General features: G+C 31.3%; 1 protein-coding gene across 1 annotated transcript; it reads right to left on the bottom strand.

Moving 5' to 3' along the window:
• Positions 1-6,038: 6,038 nt before the first annotated feature.
• Positions 6,039-20,163, bottom strand: LOC111716401 (uncharacterized). The gene is made up of 10 exons (XM_023491854.1): positions 19,991-20,163; positions 16,357-16,451; positions 15,018-15,054; positions 13,973-14,061; positions 12,138-12,219; positions 11,147-11,227; positions 10,679-10,745; positions 10,295-10,394; positions 9,690-9,825; positions 6,039-8,722 (listed from the first exon to the last, which is right to left on the bottom strand). The coding sequence occupies exons 1-10, from the start codon at positions 20,063-20,065 to the stop codon at positions 8,606-8,608; spliced, it is 879 nt and encodes a 292-aa protein (XP_023347622.1). The 5' UTR covers positions 20,066-20,163; the 3' UTR covers positions 6,039-8,605.
• Between the last annotated feature and the right edge of the window lie 235 nt (positions 20,164-20,398).

Genomic DNA, 20,398 nt, shown 5'->3' with positions numbered 1-20,398 from the left:
AAAATAAACAGATTTTAAAAATAATAGAAATTGAAATTCAGGTAAAATGAAGACGACATTTTAAAAAATGCTTCCGTAATTACTATTTCACGATCATGGAACATGTAGTTGATCCGTGATCACAATACGTCGGCAGATCAGAAGCTCGGAAGGGTTTATGCGCCACCCCCCCCCCAAACCTTTTTTGAGCCTTAGCTCGAGTTTTTCCCAATTCATATGTAAATTGTGAGTTTGCAAAAAACCAAAACAATACAGTGCGGGTTCACACAGAACGACTACTTCTAGTATTTAAGGCAGATTACTGAGGCAGATCAGGCGCGCAACTAGACATTTGATTTGGGGGAGGGGGCTAGGGGAAAATTTGTTTGCCCCCCCCCTAAACATTTTTAGGGGGGGCAAGAAAAATGTGTGATATACTCAAACAATAAAAACTAACCTCACCAACCGGATATTCAGTAAGTCAACACATCTGATATGAAATAAAAAAAGAAATCTATTCTGGTATAAATCACAAAAATAATTAATTTACAAATTACATATATATATATATTTTCATTAGTTATCCATAAATCAAATATGTACATTGTACTCTGCAGAAACTGACAAGAAATGCCTTTCATTAAAAATTTATGATTTTACATGAAATATTTTTTTTTTAATATGACACATCACACAATATTTGCGGTGAACATGTAGGATTAATTGAATAGTTGTACTACAGTATTAAAGCAATATCATAATAAGTGGCAGAACTGATGGTGAAAATATCTAAAAGATACTTAATAAACCCCCTTTCCCTTTCCCAGAAAAAAACAGCATAATGAAAAAAACAAAGATTAAGGCACTTTGGAACCTTGTTAACGTATTCTGATCTACGGCAGTAGTTAGGCTCGGAGACGAAGGGGGTCTGTGTGTGTGTATATGGTGTATTAAGTGCTATATCGATTGCAACTAAGCTCAATAAACTAACGTTCAATTATCTTTTTTTTTATTTCACGATCAGAGCCTACAGGGGGGGGGGCAAGACTTCTTAAGGAAGGGGCATGCCCCCCCTTAATCAGGCTAGGGGGGCCTGGCCCCCTGGCCCGCCCCCTAGTTGCGCGCCTGAGGCAGATCGTCTCATTTTAAGAAATTCCGGTCGTCTTCACAATCTCATCCTTTGTGGGTAACCCTGTAGGTAGACCAAACCCCTCTATACTTCTGTAGTTGGTGGAGTTCTCAATTATTATAGGGACTGTCAACAAAATATTTGTGAACTAAGTGAAGATTTCGTCGTTTTCTAACTCGAAAAGTTTCTACATTGCTTCTTTTAAACAAGAAATGCGCCAGTCACTTTTTCAGGAAACCCTAAAATGTAAATAAACCGTTATAAAAACAAAATAAATTGATATCTAATTCATACATGCGCAGACATAGTTTTCAAGGTTAACGTTGTGAATCAATTACGTTTCTGTTTAATTAAGCTTTTTTTTATGGGTTCGCTGCTAAAGTTACTTCCGCATGTCTTGGTTTTAAGAAACAATGGAGAAATTCACAGAATAAACAGTTTTCGAGTCAGAAAAATTACATTATCTTTTACATTTTTGATGAGATTAAGGTTTCAAATATTTTATTCAAATTGAAATTCTTTCGTTAAAGATTTTTTTTTTTTTTTTTTACATTTTATAAAAACTCGAGACAAATAGAAATATTTTATTGATTGTTATTATTCATTATCAAAAATATTGAGGCATGTCCGATTTACAAGGGTACTCTTTAAACCTTTGTCTGATCAAGGATATCAGAGTCATCCTTTTTCCCAGGTAGAAAATAAGTGATTTTTATGTGTATTATCTTGGTGACTTCAGGATTTATGTAATAAAGAGAAAATAAAAGAAATTTTGAATATTTTACGTTTTTTGGATAGAAAAGCGGTAATTTCTCTTTTATTGTTGTCCAGATGAAGGTTTAAAGGGTATTAATTCCTTCCTGGAACTCTCTTTATGCAGGGTCAATTGAATTTAAGTCTACCTACGTCAGTACATCTTAATCAAACTTTGAAAAATTATTTTGTTACTTTTTGCTTCATGAAATTATATGAAATAAGTTTAAATTGTGAATTGGATGAAGGGACACTTTGGGCTTTAAATCATTTTAAATTAACAGTATAATTTCTGACATTAAAGGGAGTAACCGGCTATGTAAGGTAGTTAAACTGAGTATGCAGTGTTGTGGACAAAGTCTTTAGGATTCATTTGAGTCATATCAAACTATTTAGAGATCTGTAAATCCTGAGTTTGAGCGCAAAGTCGATGTACACAATCGTACTTTTGGGTGGATACGTTTTCATAATTGTTTTTTTTAAATTATTAAATAACGACGACAAAAAAATTAAACAAAACTCTGCAGCAAACTAATTAGTTGTTTAGGAACAGGTTAAGAAAAAAAAATTAACTCTTATTATTCAAAAATAAGTAATCTTATTCAATTCATAAGTTTCTATAATCTCTCTTTAATCTCAAAGATTTTCTGCAGATTTTCTGGAATTTTTAATAAAAGACTACATTTAAAGTGACCATTCCCTTATTTGGGTAATTTCAGGGTAAACTAAACAGCCTATTCGCTGTTGATTGGTAATAGTATTACTTTTCAAAGACAACTGTGGCCGGAGAAAATGCCGATTTTTCGTTCAGAATTTGAGCGGAAAGGGACGGTCCATCTCTATAGACACTATATGATGTTTTTTCAGTATGTTGTGGATCAAAATAATTTTCGAATTTAAATTAAACTGTAGTATCTATTCGTTAATTCTATATGTAAATGTCAATGTCAAAAAATTTACTCTGGCTTTAACATAAGACTTTTATCTCAATCAAAGTATAAAATTTAATTTTTAGCTCAAACAACTTTAGTAATAGATTATCCAGTAATAGATAATAGTTATAGTAATATATTTTAACAGGAAGTTAGGATGTTTAAACTTGTTTGTTAAAAATTTGCAGAATATAAAAATTGCATTAATTTACTATCAATTATGTTATGTAATTATGTTACACCCTGTTACCCTGTTACCCTGTTACGTCCTGCATACTGTCATGTTTCGTGGGACACCCTGTCCCACGAAACATGACAGTATGCAGGACGACTTGAATGTCATCTTGATTTTTGATATAATTTGCTGCGTTTATTTGTCAATCTAATTTTAGAAGTAAATTTCTAGAGATAATAATCACAAAATTTCCCTTGTCCTGCCATTTCCAAAATGTGGTCTGCCTTTTTTGTGCTTTCAATATTGCCCGAGATATGAAGAATTTCGTTCAGATTTCGACAATTTTGCTTTTATTTAACAAAAATTGAAATCTGAACCAAACTCTTTATATCTCCGGTAATATTGAAAACGCAGACCACTTTTTGGAAATGCCAGGGCTAGGAGAATTATGTGATAATTGTTTCAAGAATCCTGCACGTTAAAGTAGATAGAAGACTAAATGTCACAAATAAATTCAAATACCAAAGACGACTTTCAAGTCGTCTTCCTATTGTCATGTTTCGTGGGACACCCTGTATATTAATTATGTAAAATTTATCTACATTTGTCATTTTTGACTATACACTACTTCAAATAGAAAAATCATCAAAATTATTTGTCAACTAAATATGTTCCAAGAAAAGTGGCATGAAGCCAAGTTCTTTAAAAGCCAAGAAGTTTAAAATTTTTCCAAAAGATGGGCAACAAATGTGGAGACCTTACCAGACCTTATTGAGAACTTCAAGAATCTAGTGTTGTGTATTTTCTAAGAACAAAATTGTTTTTATAACTTTATAATTACTTTTCTTTGGACTTTTCCGAGTGGTCTCTTCTTCTCTTGGCGAAATGTTGTTTTTATAAGATTTAAATAAATACATAATTTATAAAGGAATCGATTACTCTCTCAAATTTCTAGTTTATAAATCACTTTCTTTACCACATACATAATGTATACATTTGATATATATTTTTAATTTTAAATATTTCACAGAATTAATGGATTAATTGATTGATATTTATATAAAATTTTCAATTCAATAGCGGTTGCAAAGTTTTTGCTGACTTTTTCCTTATCAAATATAAACTGTTATATTAAATATATGCTTTATTTAGATGTAAAAATTTTACAAATTTAGAAATTTGCCTAAATATATCAATTTTTTAAATTTTGAATGTCATATATTTTAAATTTTGGATGAGCATTTTACAAAATAATAAATTTACAGAGATATCTAACAAATTCTTTAAGAGATAATTTGAAGGAACTTTTCAGCCAGCTAAAAGATCGATATCTATTTTTACAACACAAAAACATTTTTAAAAGGGAATTAAACCATGTTGCTAAAAGCTATTGCCAATTAATGAATGTGAACAAAATACCATTATTATCATTAGGTTTTTCTTCAGAAATTCTGTAAACTTTCAAGATTTTTGAAACTATAGTAGGGTTATGGAATTATCTCTTTTTTACAAATTTTTTTATTTTTCAACTTTAGACATTAAACTAACTTTGTTCAATTTTTTTTGGAAAAATTTTCTAAACATTGTGTAATTTTGTCATAATATTAATGACATATATATATATTTTATCTTGTACGAAAGGCTTTCAGTATAATTTGATATATCACATAAAGACAAAATTTCAACAATTATGATAAATAGTTATTTTAAAAATAACACATTACTGTATCAGATATCATTAAAATAAATATCACTAATTTAGAATTTACTTTTGTTAATTTACAATAATTTACAATTTTTCAGCCTGTTTGGCAAAAGAGTAAATTACATTACAAGCCTTATTATCATTAACAAATAGTTTCATGAATATTGATTTCTCCTGAGTAAAGATGGGCATCTTTTTTTTGAACGAACACAATTGTTTAGAACAAACAATATTTTTGTAAAAGTGTTTCGTTCAGAAAAAAAATTTACAATGGATGAACAAATTTGATCATTCATAGAAATGAAAAAATGATTGTTTTTAAAAACGAATGATAAAAAAACAAATGATTTAATATCTTTTGAAAAAACTTGAAAAAACAATAATTTTTTTATCTGAAGGAACGTTATTACCAAACTTTTGGAACAAAAATTACTTTTCTTTTACTGAAAAAAAAACATATTTCTTTTTAAACTATCATTTTTAACTTATTACAAACGATTTTATTGAACAAACTGTTTTACAATTTACGATTTTACAAAACAAAACTTTATTCTGTGAGAAAACGAACAAAATAACTGTAGATAATTTAGTGAATGAATTAAATCAAATTTTATTGAACAATTGAAAAGAATCAAAATGAATCACTCATTAAAGATGGACAAACGAAATGAAAAAGCTAAAAGTGCCCATCAGTAAATCTGAGACCAAATTTAAAGAATTTGAGCCAGTACCTGTCTAATAAGGGTGATCAATATTGGAATCAGTATACCGATCTTGTCTGGATAGGCAGCTCAATATCAAACTAGACCTTTTTGAAAATGAAATTTTGAAAATAATTGAAAATGCAGCCTGCATCATTGTTTTAAAATTAGATTTTTTTTCGGTATTTCTCTGTTATGACAAATAGCTGCATGGCTTAGTGGAATTTGCACTCAAACTCTGTAAAGATAACGCCGATAAACAAACTTCTCTCGCAGTGAAATTTGAACATCAAACTCCCAATTAGAATTTTATTTTTATCAGAATGCATATTAAAAAGCCGAAAATAAATTAAATTTTAATTTAAAAATGTTGAAGCTGGAAATATTTTAAAATATTCCATAGACAAAACAGAAATATCAATTGTTTATCAGCCATACTTAGTAAACCCATCCTTCATGCACAATAAAAAAATAACCCCACGCCCCTCTCCCACTCCTTGCTATCCAAAGTTTCCTTAATACCCTTACCCAGATTTTGGCTGAATAATCAATATTATTTGTATTTATATTAAAAAAAGAGAAATCAATTATTTACCTACCCCTCCCACACCCGGTTCCCAGTACTAAAGTATTGCTCCCCCCCCCCCCCCTTCAATCTCCCAAATTACCACCTCAATCCAAAGGTTTCCCCTAAAACATTTTTGGTCAAACTAATCAAAATTGAATTTGTATAGGTAAAAAGCAATTATTTAATACCCTTTATAGAATTAGCTGTAAGCAGAGGTGTATTCTATAAGGGGTGCTATTGGGGGTCACCCCCCCCCTCCCCTTGGGACAGTAAAACTAAAATCTATGGTCTGCAGGGGGATTTTTAGGCCCTAACGTGTACTGGACCCTCCCTGGCCAGAACGAAAAAAATATTTAAGCTCCCACATGGACTAATTTCTTAATATGCCCCTGACTGTAAATAAAAACTTAATGCATGCTAAATATTGTTTCACTTTTAATCAAGTATTATTTAAAGCATTTTAAAAGTGTTAACTGTTATGCTAATTGAATTTTGGATATTCTTCTTCAACAAATAAATGATTTTTTCTAACTTTATCATCTTTAAATATAGAGGTACAGGGTGTCAAAATATAGAGGTACAGGGTGTCAAAATATAGAGGTACAGGGTGTCAAAATGACCACAAGTATCATAATTCATAACAGTGAGGGCGGAGTATGTTGTTTGGAAAAAATTCCAACCAGAAGACGGTATTTTGGTCAAAATATGGATTTTCAGTTACATCTTTTCAAAAAATACTAAATATTAAATGCGGTCACGGTTTCCAGACCAGACCTAGGAGCCTTAAATTTGGCAAGAACTCTTATTTTTATGTATACAGGAGATCTAAGGTAGAGCTGGAGTCTAAACTCAATCACCCTTACTGTCTAAACTACCTTCAGCTGGGTTAAATTTGACCGAAATATTCAAATCTTTTAACTCTGAGTTCAATTTTAACCGACAACCGGTAGTTTAGCAACCCAGCTGCTCAAACTCTTTAAGTGAGGTCTCCTGGGCTAGTACTATCAGACTATTTAGTAAAAACAAGTAGTGGACTAAAATGAAAATATATGTCCTTGATTTGTATTTATATCAGTAAAAATTATTTTGGTAGCATATATTCTTCATCTTTTAATATGCAGTCAATTTAAGCTGAAAGAATAAAAATATTGCCAAAATGAAGAACTTTTTGATTGTTGAAAAATGCACTCTAAAGTGTAAAATATGCTATTTTTGTCCTCTACACCACATTTCAATTTAAATTCCTCTTGGAATTTTAACTCTATCACAACTGGATGGGGGGGGGATTATTTTTCCCAACCCCCTGTGGTTTTTTTCTAAATGCAGTATGCTGGTCAAGTGATACAGACGGAGATATGTGACATTGGATGGAGTTCTGCTCATATATTACAGACTATACAGACTATCGTAATAATATTATCAGTTATATCTATTAAAAATGAAAAATTTGAATTATAAAATTATAACAGGAGCAAATCTGGGATTTTTCAGATTGGTTGTATAATTGTTAAAAATGGTCCGTTTACTGGTGTCATACTAAAAATCTTATACAAAACCTGATATATATGTATATGTTTTGGTATAATTTTGACAGAGTATTAAATATCAATTTCTCAAACAGGAACATCAGATAGATCTCTTATATATATCTTTCAACTTAGTTATAGGAATCTCAGCTGTCAGCCTTTACCCTTTCATTTTTCCTTTACAATCCCTTAAAACACTTTGACTTACAGATGAAAAACTTTGCTTTGCCTTCAGTAAATTTTACTTTTCACATAGTTCTTTTTAACAGCTTGAAAAAATACAGGACGCTTCAGAAACTCTTTTGTGTAGTAACCCCTCAGTGGCATTAATCACTGAATAGTTTTCAAGACAACATTGGGCAAATCCTTTCCCTGTTTAATATGGGATATACTGTATTTATTTTATAGGTAAGGCTTTACCCTCTGGTTACCTTATTGACCTAGATGACTACTTTATTGACCCGGCTGGCCGCTTTATTGGCTTGAAGCTAGTCAATTTTTGTTTCTGACCAGAAAGCTAAATAGTTCAATAATTGGGCCTTGCCCATAATTTATAAGGCCTAAATAAAATTGCTCGGTGATTCAAGATTTGGAATGGATTCAGGTAGTTCAGAGGCCTACCTCAAATTCATTAAATTATGAAATTAAAGAAACAACTGAGTACGTTCCTTGTATTGTATGAAAAAGGGCTGTCAACATACTAATACAGGGCGATTGTTTGGCCTCCAGATATCTCACGTAAGATTCTTTGCTGAGCCAGTTCTTTTCCACATAACATATGACTAGAGCCTGTCCTAAAGAATACTTTGGGGAATAATAGTATTGCTGCTAGATGTCTCACACTAAATTCTTATCTGATAGATATAGACAATTGGTACGAACACAATCGGAGACTAGACATTATCTGGTCGATCATTGTAGTGTGTGCAGGGAACATCTGAGTCTGCTCTTTCCCTAACTTAAACAATAGTCGATCAGATGATGTCACCAATTGTGTGCGTTTGAATTATCTATGTATCAGATAAGATTTTAGATTGAGACATCTAGAGGCCAAACTATATTCCCCCGCAAAAAGGTCTTCAGGAGGGGGTCTGTTCATATATTAAGTGGAAAATAACGGGCTCTGTATATTGCTTTTTAGCAAATGAATAGGCATATGATGAAGAATACAATGTGGAGGGACAGAAATATTGTCGTCTTCAGAACCTCTTGTTTTTTACACTTGTCATCTTCCAAGTTTTCGTGGCCAGGCATCTGTAATAAATAATAATGGATAAATGATACAGTGAGACCAATGAAACAGTAGTAAACAAAACCCCCTTTGAAATGAAACGGTGAAATGAGAAGCCAACTGTTAGACTTACTTTTATGATGAAAAACAGTAACTTGTGTAAAACAGCATAAAAATATCTTTAAGGTTGTTTTTTATATTTCAAAGTATGTATGGGAATAGATATTTGTGAATGGATATTGTTTATCCTGAGGCCGAATTTAAAGAATTTGGTCCGTGGCTTAAAATTTAAGCCGCAGCTCAAATATGGATGGTTTTACTTAAAATTGTATTTAATTTTTCAAGATTTGAGCCTATGCTTAATTGAAACCGGTTTTGCGCCGATTTGAGACGCGGCTTAAATTCATTTAATTCGGACACTGAACTGTATATTGAGATCTACTCCAGCTTTAACCTGATGGTCAACTATGTACTACAATTAGGGATGGACAATAGCAAGATTCGATTTACAGAAACTTTTAATGTTTTTAGATTTTTAAAGCATTTTACAACAATATGAGAAAGTTCCTTAAAACTTTATTCTGTAGAAGTTTGCTTTTATCAACATGCAAATGTGTAACCCCAGAAGAAAATAGAAAGGCAAAAACTATCGTTTTAATACATCATTGGTTCGTTTTTTACTTATTTAACTACAAATGAGTCTAAACTGAATTGAATAATAAAGCAAGTTAAGTGCACAAACTATATTTATACATTAAAATGGCAAAAATACTAATAGTTAATAGAAAGCTAGGCATAGAGATTAAATACTTCAGGGAGTACTCCAGCTGCTGATCATCTACTACCGTTAGTAAATAATTACCCTGGTCTGTATATTAAGATCTACTCCAGCTACTGGTCATCTACTACTATTAGCAAAAAATTACCCTGGTCTGTATATTGAGATCTACTCCAGCTACTGGTCATCTACTACTATTAGTAAATATTTACCCTGGTCTGCATATTGAGATCTCCAGCTGTAGGTTGTTGGTCATCTACTGCTATTGTGTAAGGTTCAACTGTGTCTGGAGGAGGTAGTCCATGTTCTAGGTTTCGACCTGGACCTTTGGCTCCATCCTTTATGCCTCTAAAAATAAAATGGTATCCATACAACAATTCAATTACAGGGTAACCCAAAAAGAATGATGCTTTAAAGACAAAAAAAACTTTTCTTTCCTTTTTCTGCACTGAATAAAGTCTTTAAATGATTCACTGAATGAACTGTCTAAGAGAGAAACATGTTTGCATCTACATTAATGTAGGGCTACACTAGATGCCAGACATGTGAACAAAGTAAAATCTATGTAATTACTACCAGATGTTGGTTTTCGCCATAAGATTGGGAGAGATTTATAAACTTTCTTTCTTGCAAGATTTGTTTTCAATTGTGAAGTTGGAAGAAAGAAAAATGTTAATAGTTATTACTGCCAGTTCAAGTCGTATAAAAATTCATTTCAAAAAAACATCAACCCCCCCCCCCCATCCCTCAATCGAGATACGATTTAGAATCAACGAATTTAACCAAAGGGGTGGGATTTTCCTACTAAAATATTTACCTTGGTTTCCATAATGTTCTAAAGAGCATTATTGCCAGCATTAGAATACATATGAACAGGGTGGCGATACTTGGCAATATCACATAGTACAGCATTGTCTCTAAATAGAGGTTTACTTTGGTTGCAATATCATTTAGTGGAGCATTGCTTTTAAAGGTAAAATGAAGTGGCAGTTAATTTGGGAAAATATGACTTACTCTTAATAATGAACCCAGAGCTGAAAACATGTAGCTTACCGTTATGATTTGGATTTTTCTCCGTAATAGCCGTTTTTTTACAGCAGAGTTCCTGATCTTTCACAAAATGTTTTGAAATTTACGGTTTTCACAAAAATATCCAGGGTTTCCCGATTAAGCAAGGATGAAAACTCTGAGTAGTACTTACCATTTCTCCAGAAAGCATGAGGGTTGTGCTCAGGAGCTTCTTGGTTCAGGTTTGGATCAAGCATGATCTAAAATAGGAGTTAAAGATTCAGGTTTGGATCAAGCATGATCTAAAATAGGATTTTAAGATTTTGGTTTGTTTCAATCAAGATCTAAAATCGAATTTTAAGATTCAGGTTTGGTTCAATCAAGATCTAAAATAAGATTTAGGTTTTTATCTATTTTCTTAATAAACAAGTGAAAATTTGAAGACAAAATGAAATTTTATCATTATTAAACAAAAAGTTTTCTCAAAATTCAGAAGTAAAAATTTCATCTGTAATTTTAGACAAAAACAGATGTTGTCTTCTTGTTGATAAAAACAATGAAAATGTTTTCTTCTTTTTTACAAAATGTTGTTGCTATATATATGTCATCTTTAATGAAGTAAAAAACTAAAATGAAGTAGCTTTGTAAATAAAAACTTTACCAGAAAGTGTCCCAGTAAGAATCCGGCAACCAAAGCTGCAACTATCCAACCTAGACTGAACTTCACAGAAAAAATCCAATCCTGGAAAATTAATATTTTTGATTTTGGCTAATACTAAGTTGTATGAATACAGTGTAAACACCGTTTATATATAGAAAGGTTAAATTTAATCAAAGTTAATGACACAATTGAACATGAAAAATTTCTTTTATTCTCAAAATATTGTCCAGTCCCAAAATGATGTCCATCCCTACTCTACAGTGAACACACTAAATCCAAACTAAACCTTGTTCCTGTAGAATAAAAGAAGCTTCTGTTTGAGTGTCTCAAACTGTACAGTGTACACACTATTAAATCCAAACCAAATCTAGTTTCTGCAGAGTACAGTGTGCACACTATTAAATTCAAAATAAATCTAGTTTCTGCAGTGTACAGTGTACACACTATTTAATCCAAACCAAATCCAGTTTCTGCAGTGTACAGTGTGCACACTATCAAATCCAAACCAAATCTAGTTTCTGCAGAGTACAGTGTGCACACTATTAAATCCAAACCAAATCTAGTTTCTGCAGTGTACAGTGTGCACACTATTAAATCCAAACCAAATCTAGTTTCTGCAGTGTACAGTGTGCACACTATTAAATCCAAACCAAATCTAGTTTCTGCAGAGTACAGTGTGCACACTATTAAATTCAAAATAAATCTAGTTTCTGCAGTGTACAGTGAACACACTATTTAATCCAAACCAAATCTAGTTTCTGCAGTGTACAGTGTGCACACTATTAAATCCAAACCAAATGTATTTTATGCAGTGTACAGTGTACACACTATTAAATCCAAAGCAAATCTAGTTTCTGCAGAGTACAATGTACACACTATTTAATCCAAACCAAATCTAGTTTCTGCAGTGTACAGTGTGCACACTATTAAATCCAAACCAAATGTATTTTATGCAGTTTACAGTGTACACACTATTAAATCCAAACCAAACCTTGTTTCTGCAGAAGAACAGAAGGTACTGTTTAAGTATCTCTAACTGTATGAAGAATAAACAAGCTCCAAACAGTCCCAATCTAAATATTTTCTAGAGTTATAAATTGAAATCTCTTTTGATTCAAACATACCCTATTTGTTTATCCAAAAAGATTGCCTGTAAGGGTAAATTCAAGCGACCTGACATCCTAAGCTGGCGATGTCTGATTCACAACGGTACACTGAAAATCTTTGCCTGATCAAGTATGAATTAGATATCAACGATTTTTATAATTTTGAAAACTGATTATTTTCAATTGTGGTTCTTCTACAAAAAGTGAATTGCCAACTTCTACTGCAGGAAAACATATTGAAACAATTAGAATTAAACATGTTTAAACCTAAAAATAAAAACGACCTTATCTTTCAAATTATTGATCAGATTAAGACGTCAAGGGTACCTTTGTGAATCCTCTCTACATGAAGGGTCACTTAAAACAAAATTGCTCCAAATGGAGTTTAATGTGTCTTCTTTAAATATTTTATAACAATACAGCAACAGTTTATTCATCTTATTCATCTAGCTAATTAACTATAATTCTTCTACAGCATCGATAATCAGTCAAGCAATTGTGTTCAAAATAATTATTGTGTTTTCATTAAATGCATAAAACTTATAAATTAGGTTTGCTTCAATGTAATCAGAACTAGATTTCTAGTACAGTGAAACCCTTAATAACGAATACATCGGAAGTATTCATCAAATGTCGTATTGACAATTTTTCTATGAGTTTTATACTATATTACGTAAATTTCAGTATTTGCGAAAATAAATAAATAGCCATAAATATGCGGGAACAGTTTTAAAGAGTTCCATATAATCATTTTATTAAAAAACTAAATATTTGCAACATTCCATTATCAGAAAGTGAAGGATACGACATTTGATGAATTCTTTCGATGTATTCGTTATTAAGGGTTTCACTGTATAAAAGTATACAATTTTTTTTACCACTTTTATATACTTCAGATTGAAAACTGCAATTCCACAAAGTTGTGCAAATTGAAATTTCTTTGAAGATTTTGCATTGCCTTTGGGTAAGAATTCTATCTTAAATTATTTTCTGAAATTAGGCACCTTTGCAAAAAATGTATATCAAAAGTTTAATAAAAGTTATACATATTAAAATAAGAGTTTGATGGAATCTCTTAAATCATGGTATAAATCAAAGGAATTTATAGCTAGATAGTATTTATCAAGAAAGAACAAAGTGTTAAATCAAATTAATTATAATTTCATCCGCAGCATGATGATAGACATTGAGAAAAAGCTTGATTGGATCGACTTTCAAGCATGTCTCACCTCCTTAGTCATTGGTTTTACCTAACAACTCACTTGTATATTTTCGTGATATGCTTATTTTGTTTTGTTTCCAGCTTTAATTTAAAAGAGGTATTTGACAAAATACTGATCGACTTTTGCTTGAGACTTGAGAGCTTGCACACATGTGACTTTAGGGAGTGATCAATCAAGAATTAACTTTTACCACTATAACTGATCAGTAATGTGGTTTTCCTAAATTGATCTTGTGTCGTTTCTTTTATATCGTCTTTCAGGGTCAAAATTTTGCATAGTGTGAGAAGAGAACATGTTTCTATATTGTTAGTATAAATATTTTATTTGAAAAAGATTTTGACCTAGCCAGAAGATTTGCAAAATACAACCTATAAAACCATCCCAAAACAAATGCTTTCAGACAATTTTTCCCTTTTTTTATTGCAAAGTTTGATAAAAGCAACTTTATCATAATTTAGTTTATTAGATTATAAGAAAAACGATTAACAAAACTTTACCTGATCACCGGAGGAATCCTCACTTGTTCCAGACGCAGAGCATCCAAAGATGTAGCTATTACAGAAGTGAAGTTAGCCAGAACAAACGCCTAAATAGTTAATTATCCAAATAACCAACCAAATTTAGCTAAATTTATAAATATATTCAAAAATATATCAAAGTTACCACGTTTCAAACATCGTAGAAAATAGGAAACCAAGTAAAGCTATTCAAAACAATATGAAGACAAATTAGGTTTTCCTAAAGCAACCGATTAAGTAAGATATTCTGAACACACAATAGAACCGATTTAGTAAGATATTCTGAACACACAATAGAACCGATTAAGTAAGATATTCTGAACACACAATGGAACCGATTAAGTAAGATATTGTGAACACACAATAGAACCGATTACGTAATCTATTCTGAACACACAATAGAACCGATTAAGTAAGATATTCTGAACACACAATAGAACCGATTAAGTAAGCTATTCTGAACACACAATGGAACCGATTAAGTAAGATATTCTGAACACACAATGGAACCGATTAAGTAAGCTATTCTGAATGACAATAGATCGAATAAGCTGCCCAAGAAAATAAAACATTGTTCCAAACATCCAATAGTATAGCTAACCAAGTTAGCATATTCAAAACACCAAATGAAAAAAATACCTTCCCAACAACCTACACATCAAATAAAACATGTTCTAAGCAACCAATAAAATGGTTAACAATGTTAGCCGATTTTAATGAATTTGAGTTAGGTTGCTAAACTACGTACTTCTGCTTCAAATTTTAACCATCAATTAAAAGATAACAATTGAGGATGAATTTGAATAGGTGATTTAAATTTGAATGAGGGGTAGGCTGCTCAATTTTTTAAATTTCGGTCCCTGATTAAAAACAAGTAAACTATCCCTATCACCACTAAAAACATATCAGTCCTCCCTAATCCCAATGAAAACATATCAGCTATCTAATCAAGTTAGATATCCCAAACGAGCCATTTCTAAAGGTTAGGCAAATAAGATAAATGTTAAATGTGTCAAATTCTCACCAGGGTCAGAAGATTTGCAAGGATCAAACTCTTTTCCCTAAAAAACATCATAGTGTATTTATTTATCATCTAATGTTTATTATATTAGATAATATATTGTGCATGACGATCAAACAAGAACGTATCTAGGCCTGGACATGTTCTTGGTTTTTTAAAATGTGCATTCCATGTATTTTCAGCTGGAACATTTGATGATGTCTTCCAAATTGTCTCATTATAAAACTATTGTAACCACCACCCCCTCCTTCACCCTAAGGGATCGTGTAGACCCCCCTATTCTGCCATTTCTAGATTCTCTAGCTCTCCACTCCTGATAAGGATGTGTTGATAAGACAGGATCACAGGATATAAAAAGAGACCTAGCACAGATTGAAGTAAGTTGTGACAAAGCCTCATTGAAAGAGGGATTATCTTCATTCTGCTTTGGGAAGGAGAGGTCATGAGGAGGGGCCAGAGTCCAGTTCTGAGTGTCCAGAGACTTCAAATCTGCAAGTCCTAGATCCAGTCCTCAAATCCCCTTTCAGTAGAATTGTAACTCATGCTTCCCATTAATTCCGTTTTAAAGCAATATAATCTTTTTTTCAGCTTTTCCTCCTTTATTTGTTCTACAAATTGAAGCACACTTGTTCTTTGTTCTCTTATATGGTGACAGCAGTAAAAATGGTAACGCCCATAGTCAGTGTGTTTTGAATTTTCGAGTCGATTTCTGGTAACCCAATTTGCAAAACAAAACAAAAGAAGCTGATATTGTATTATGTTGTTTTAAATCTGGTTGTGCCATAACCAACCAGAAATAAAACCAAAGGGTGATGGTTACAATATGTTGTTCTGTTTTTTTAATCATAATGACGCAATTCCGACTGGGCTTGTTCTCAACTCGACAATAGCAAGTTAGCTACAGCTGTTTCTATCCTTCATTTCTTAATTTGGTTTCTGAATAGGAGCTCATCACTGTAAAGCATTTCATGTACCAGCCTAAATTGTAAGCCACCAGAACAAGCTGGCAAATGGGAAGATTGAAGATGAAGATTGAAATTTATCAGAACTATATGTGATATGAGTACTTGTGCGTTTCCATTAGGGGATCCTGACTTATTTTCCCTGTCCTTTCCCTAACTGCGTTAGTTCTGGCAATCGCTGCCTGACTTACATTTTTCTTTCTTTGTCACTGCATTTTTAAATCCCAAATGAAACCATTAGGTGCAATTATAATATGTTTAGCTAGACTATAGTTCCTGTTGAACTATATTTTTTTGTGCAGTTCTTCAAATTCTCAACAAACAGCGAGCAGCATTACATATATCTAGTGCTTATAAAAAGATGTATGCCAAGTATATACCTGCAAATTCTGAAGATAAAGTGTATGTTTGGTGCACATGAGAACCAGCAAAGAATAACACAGCTGGACATGTACAAGTGAAGATGATCAGACTTCTAAATACAAAAAAATTATTATTGGAAATGTACATTTGTCAGAAAAACCATCTTTATGTTCAATCTATAGGTATATAAGCAAAGAAATATTAAATTATTAACAAGTTCTCTCTCTATTTAGAAATCTGCTTTAGAAAACAAATATAAGTATGGGTCTCCAGTTAAAATGGGTCTCTAATAGGTACTCTATTGATTATGATTTCTTTTATATCTATATAAATATTTAAGCATTAATGGAGTAAGAATGAATCCTAGAGTAATAATGAATCCTATAGTAAGAATGATTCCCGGAGTCAGAATGAATCCTAGAGTAAGAATGATTCCCGGAGTAAGAATGAATCCTAGAGTAATAATGAATGATTAAGATTAAAATTAAGATTAAGATTAAGATTAAGAAAGATTAAGATTAAGATTAAGATTAAGATTAAGATTAAGGAAGACAGTCAAAAAAACTATCTGATGGCTTCAGTCAGCTCAGAGACTTTATTGGAGATCAGCTGGAGTCCAGACCGCCAACCAAACATGAGTTATTACAATTTGTTCGTAGGATTCATTCTTACTCCGGGATTCAGTCTTACTCCGGGATTTATTCTTACTCTAGGATTCATTCTTACTCTAGGATTCATTATTACTCTAGGATTCATTCTTACTCAAGGATTTATTATTACTCATTCATTCTTACTCTGGGATTCATTCTTACTCTAGGATTTAGTCTTACTGTAGGATTCATTCTTTATCTAGGATTCATTCTTACTCTAGGAATCATCAGAGTAAGAATGAATCCTTGTGTAAGAATGATTCCCAGAGTAAGAATGTATCCTAGAGTAAGAATGATTCCCGGAGTAATATATATATATATATATATAAATTCATTTATGTATTACAGATGTCAACAATAATATAAAATAACATAAAATGTACGTTTTTGTACAGTTCATTACAGTAATAGGTAACTCTTGCATATATTCTATATCACGTGAATGTTCAACATTAAAGGGAGTGGCCGGCAATGTATGTTGGTTGAACTGAGATTGCAATATTGTAGAGAAAGTTTTAACAATCTATAATTACTGAGTTTAAGTGCAAAGTCGATTTTCAAAATCATGAAATTGAGTGGATATGTTTGAGAATCAGTTTTAAAAAAATATTAAATAACAACGACAAAAAAATATTGTAAATATTTTATAGTAAACTAATAAGATGTTTAGGAACATATTTCTCAAAAGAATTTTGTCAATAAATCAATGTTAGAATCAATTATATAGAATGAAATAGAAATCTTATTATTAATCGATTTGTTAAAAAAAAATGTCACAAAATTTTGTTTCGAGTGGTCTGTGTTAAAAAAAATATTAAGGTTTTCCTTAATTTCTTTTAATATTTTTTAACCACAAACATCAACCCTGAAAACATTTTCATTGTGGTTTGTAAACTAAGTTAATGCCGCATTTTTACTCACCTTGTACAAAACATAAAAAAAACAATACAAAAAGAACTGACCCTTCGCCACAAGTTAAAATTTTTCATTTCTATATCTTTGCAAGCTGATGCTGTAAACTTTCGATATTTTAAAGACTTTGTTAAATAAGAAAGTCTAAAAGAATTGAGTTTTTGTCACAAACTTAGATTTTTTAATCCCTATATCTTTGCTACCCAATATTGTAGACCTTAGATATTTCAAACTATTAATGTTGTTAGATTAAACTATCATAAGTTTGAAATTTAAAAATTACAATATCAAGTTGGAAATATATAGGGATTAGATAATTTGAGTTTGTGAAAAAGTTTCAGTTCCTTTGAAATTTCAAAGTTTTACACAATCTGGTTGTGAAGATATTGGGATTATAAATCTAGAGTTTGTGTGTTCTCTTAATTTTTAACATGACTTTGCTATGGTTTATTTTGAAGGAATTGAGTCTTTGTAACATTTTGATCAATAATAATTTCAAAAGAAAATACACCGGAGGGTCAGTTTGTATTGAATAAAAAAAATAGAGAATCAGAAAAAATAGCTTGAAACTATTTTTCCACATGAACAAATTTAATTATTATTTTATGGAGGAGAAAAAGCTGAAAGATTGAGCAACAGTACAAAAGTGAAAACAAAGATTGTCGCGAAGCGCCCTGATTGCCTAATCATTTACACTTTATTAAAGAGTAAGAAATGTTAATATAAAAGTACAAATGTAACCATGGGGTTAAGTATAACTTTACTTGTTGGGTAAGTTATCCTTCTCTAGAAATATTCAAGAAGAAATTGATTTTTAATATGTTCACAGAACTATACTATTTTACGTAGTTTTATGTTGTTTTAAAGCATCAAATATAAATTTTAAAAGCAAAAAAATACAAATATGGATTTGAAATCAAAAAGCAGAACAAATATAGATCCAAACGCTTTGTAAAAAAAACATCAAATATATGAATTATGAATTTGTAAAAACCAGCAACTGACAGATTTTGTCATGAACAAAAGCTTGAAAAATGTGTTAAGAAAAATAAAATCAATTGAATATTTTTAGTCATAATAATCCCAGCATTAGGGCTGGTCAAAGTTCCATTAACAAAGCAGAGATTTTCTAAAATAACAGGACAGTCCGTTAACGATCAGCAAACAAATTGTTAACGAAACGGATTGGGCGTTAAAAAAAATAACAATTAAAAACAAAACGTATGTGTTTTTAAAAATCGGCAACTTTTTTCTCTTTTCTGCTAGAATTGCATGAAACTTAAAAACAAAATTTGACGTAATTTAATGTTCTTAAATGTCTTGCCCCTCCCCCCTCCTTATTAGCTTGTCTTTTTAAAAGCATTAAAACTGATAGTTTTTCCATCTGCAGCAGAAATGCGCAGGTCACTTCAGTAGAGAAAATTTGTAAATTTTCAGTAAAGAGAATTTTTAAGAGCTTGGGTGATTAATATCTCATTTGTTTTTTATTAAAAAAATATTTAACCCTTAAAATTTTTTATTAAAATTTGTATAATTTTGGCGCCTTTGATTCCACAAACAATTGTTAATGACATTTTTTTTGTCCTCCGCGCAATTTCTTAAAAGATAATAATAATTCTTTGTAAATTATTGAAATTAATTAAAATAACAACTGTTAACGGCTGGCGTTGTAGCCTTTGTTAGAATATCTTCCATTACAGCTGTTAATAAAATTGAAAAAGTTAACCAAAGGTAACTTTAATTAAAACGGAAAATGCTGTTAATGAAACGAATGTTCTGTTCTTACCATTAAAACTAACGGCTACCAGAATTTTTTTTTTTAGGGTTGAAACTACCAATTAGCAAAACGATTAGAGAAAACTGGAACGGCCCAGTCCTACCCAACATAAGATCACTATCAAAGCTTGATCTTAAGATTTAGTTTCACAAAACACATGTTCTGGCTTTAGAAACATGTCAGTCTATGCGATGTTGCGGTAGCATTAAGCTGGGTTTATTAATAGATATGGCATAATTGACGACAAAAATACGTACATATCTAATTACATAACCGATACAGTCTTAACTACAGTTTTGTATTACCAAATACCTTTGAGAGTAGATGTGAACTGTGTAGATCAGAGTGATGATCAGCTGATTCAGTGTCAGCTGTCGAATCCAACATGGCGGGTCTACTTTTTTCTATTAGTTCATATTTTTCTTCTTCTTGCTTACCACTGTATACTGTAATAACATGCCACAAACTACCAAATATTCGTTTAAAAATGTTTTAAACCAAATTATCCATGTACTTTTATCTTCTTGTTGTGTAAGTTAGACCAAATCTTCTGGGTTTAAAATACCACAGGCTTACATCAACAGGCTGCAAAAATATAGGAATTAGAAAATTTTGCTTGTCGCAAAACTCAGCTCCTTCAAATTTTCTTAAATTCATTTATTTCATCTTCATTTTATTTATAAAAACCTTATCTTGTTGTATTCTTAATTCTTTTTTTTG

This window comes from Eurytemora carolleeae, unplaced genomic scaffold (genome assembly GCF_000591075.1).
Source record: "Eurytemora carolleeae unplaced genomic scaffold, Eaff_2.0 scaffold461, whole genome shotgun sequence".
NCBI classification, from domain to species: Eukaryota; Metazoa; Arthropoda; class Copepoda; order Calanoida; family Temoridae; genus Eurytemora; species Eurytemora carolleeae.
Note: the sequence above shows the minus strand (reverse complement) of the source record. Positions and strands in the feature narration are given on the sequence as shown.